The sequence below is a fragment of the Octopus bimaculoides genome, chromosome 14, assembly GCF_001194135.2.
Source record: "Octopus bimaculoides isolate UCB-OBI-ISO-001 chromosome 14, ASM119413v2, whole genome shotgun sequence".
Taxonomy (NCBI): domain Eukaryota; kingdom Metazoa; phylum Mollusca; class Cephalopoda; order Octopoda; family Octopodidae; genus Octopus; species Octopus bimaculoides.
The window spans coordinates 14,534,623-14,537,373 of NC_068994.1; the positions used below are offsets into that span (position 1 = coordinate 14,534,623).

The 2,751-nt window shown below is 39.4% G+C and overlaps 1 protein-coding gene across 1 annotated transcript in view; it reads right to left on the minus strand.

The window, feature by feature from the left end:
* Positions 1-2,751, minus strand: part of LOC106874338 (dynactin subunit 1) — a 112,011-nt gene that overhangs the window by 1,007 nt on the left and 108,253 nt on the right. Inside the window, exon 32 of the mRNA XM_052973024.1 lies at positions 1,455-1,568. Within this exon, the coding sequence (XP_052828984.1) occupies positions 1,455-1,568 (114 nt within the window). The remainder of the gene's footprint in view (positions 1-1,454; positions 1,569-2,751) is intronic.

The following is a 2,751-nucleotide window of genomic DNA, read 5'->3' on the forward strand; positions in this document are numbered from 1 at the left end:
ATGTGGAGGTGCAATGGCCCAGTGGTTAGGGCAGCAGACACGCGGTCATAGGATCACGGTTTCGATTCTCAGATCGGGCGTTGTGAGTGTTTATTGAGCGAAAACACCTAAAGCTCCGCGAGGCTCCGGCAGGGGATGGTGGCGAACCCTGCTGTACTCTTTCACCACAACTTTCTCTCACTCTTACTTCCTGTTTCTGTTGTGCCTGTAATTCAAAGGGTCAGCCTTGTCACACTGTGTCACGCTGAATATTCCCGAGAACTAAGTTAAGGGTACACGTGTCTGTGGAGTGCTCAGCGACTTGCACGTTAATTTCACGAGCAGGCTGTTCCGTTGATCGGATCAACTGGAACCCTCGACGTCGTAAGCGACGGAGTGCCAGCAGCAACAACAATACTCGACTGGTACTTATTTTATGGACCCTGAAATGGATGAAAGGCTAGGTTGACCTTGGTAGAATTTGAACTCAGAAAGTAAAGACAGACGAAATGCCACCAAGCATTTTGTCTGAAATGCTAATGGTTCTGCCAGGTTGCTGTCTTAGAATTATGAATTAATAATAACAATAATAAACATAGGGGTTAATAACAATTTTACACAAGAAACTTTCAGGTTATATTCGAAACACTAGTTTAAACCTTTAGCATTTAAACTGGCCATATCCAGTCAAAACAAGCCTCCTGTTTTATGTTCAAACTGGCCTGATCTAGCCTCTTACACCTACCCTGCAATGTCATTCTAAAAATAGAAAATAACATCATCAACATCTCAAAGCTATGAAACAATACATGATTAATTCAAAATCATATGAATAAATAAGCTTTACCTTTGGCAGAGTAATTTGAACATTAAAGGTTTAATACAAAAGTAACTGTAAAAGTCATTTTATTAAATACAACTGAATTTTTGATTGCTCTCAAAGTTAATAGAAACACACATAGGTAATATATTTCAACTGAAATATGGTAGTAGAATAAAAAAAAAAGTTAACAAAACTACATAGGCGTAGGAGTGGCTGTGTGGTAAGTAGCTTGCTTACCAACCACATGGTTCCGGGTTCAGTCCCACTGCGTAGCACCTTGGGTAAGTGTCTTCTACTATAGCCTCAGGCCGACCAAAGCCTTGAGAGTGGATTTGGTTGACGGAAACTGAAAGAAGCCCGTCGTATATATGTGTGTGTGTGTGTGTGTGTGTGTGTGTGTGTATGTGTGTGTGTGTGTGTATGTTTGTGTGTCTGTGTTTGTCCCCCCAACATCACTTGACAACCGATGCTGGTGTGTTTACGTCCCCGTAACTTAGTGGTTTGGCAAAAGAGACCGATAGAGTAAGTACTAGGCTTACAAAGAATAAGTCCTGGGGTCGATTTGCTTGACTAAAGGCAGTGCTCCAGCATGGCCACAGTCAAATGACTGAAACAAGTAAAAGAGTAAAGAGTAAAGAGTAAAACTACATACCCGAGCATATTCAGGTGTTGGGAAAGATGAAAAATCTGTTCTCACTTGACCACCAGTCCTGTTTGCTGCCAGAAAATTGGTCACCTGGACTTGGAGCTGTTTAAAAGGAAAGAAAAAAAAATTAAATAATATCAGATACACAATTTTGAAAAAAAAAAATAAAGCAGATGATGTCATTTTAAGTGCTATGAGCGGAACTGGAATACACAAGACATTGTTCTTTCCAGTCTATACAAGAATGGAAAAACTAGCATAAAGCCAATTAATTAGCTCTATAATATCTACAGACATGACTGGGTTAACAGACAGGGCAAATGGATAATAAAGGCACTAGACAGCTGATCCATGTTACTAGCATTTGCACTGTGCTCTGGACACTTTACTGTACTTGCCTCAGCCTACCTAGATGAACGTAGGTATCAATTCCCACTTCAAAGTTGAGTGGTTAGTGTTATATATGATATCCAGCTGTAATAATAGAAAGAAATTTAACAAAAAAGGAAAATAAGCGACACTTGCTCTAAAAATTCTTAGAAAGGTCCAGGTTTACAAAAACTACCTAAGATATGACACCATGAAAGATAGATATTAAGAAAGAAAAAAAATACTTAAAAATTACATAAAAAATGCTTTGACAGTGACTCCACATGTTATTTAGGGATTAAATGAAAGATCTGTTGATGCACACACAGCTAATGTTTTCCATGTATTCATGAAGTCAACACCCAACAATGATTCATGTGTTATTTAAATGAGAAATTAAAATCTTCCTGGAGAGAACACTGGACTATTGTAGATAAATTTTCCGTTTGAAGAATTAAAATCCCAGTACTGCCAATGGGCTATAATGCTGCCATTATTTCTGGAGTATCTCCTTTGCCATTATGGAAGTTGATAACAATACTATGCCAGTCACTAGACAGTTTCTGTCTACCAAGTCAACTCACAAGGCTTTGGTCAGCCTGAGGCTTTAGTAGAAGACATTTCCAAGGTGCCACGCAGTGGGACTGAACCTGGAACCATGTGGTTGGTAAGCAAGCTACTTACCACACAGCCACTCTTGTGCCTATATATCATTTACTTTGTTTCAGTCATTAGACTGCAGCCATGCCCTGCCTTGAAGAATTTCTAGTCAAATATATTGACACCCAGTACTTATTCTATTGGTCATTTTTGCTGAACCGTTAAGTTATGGGGATGTAAAGACACCAGCACTGGTTGTCAAGTGGTGGGGTTGGCAAACACAGACACAAAGATACACACACACACACACACACACACACACAGATATATATAT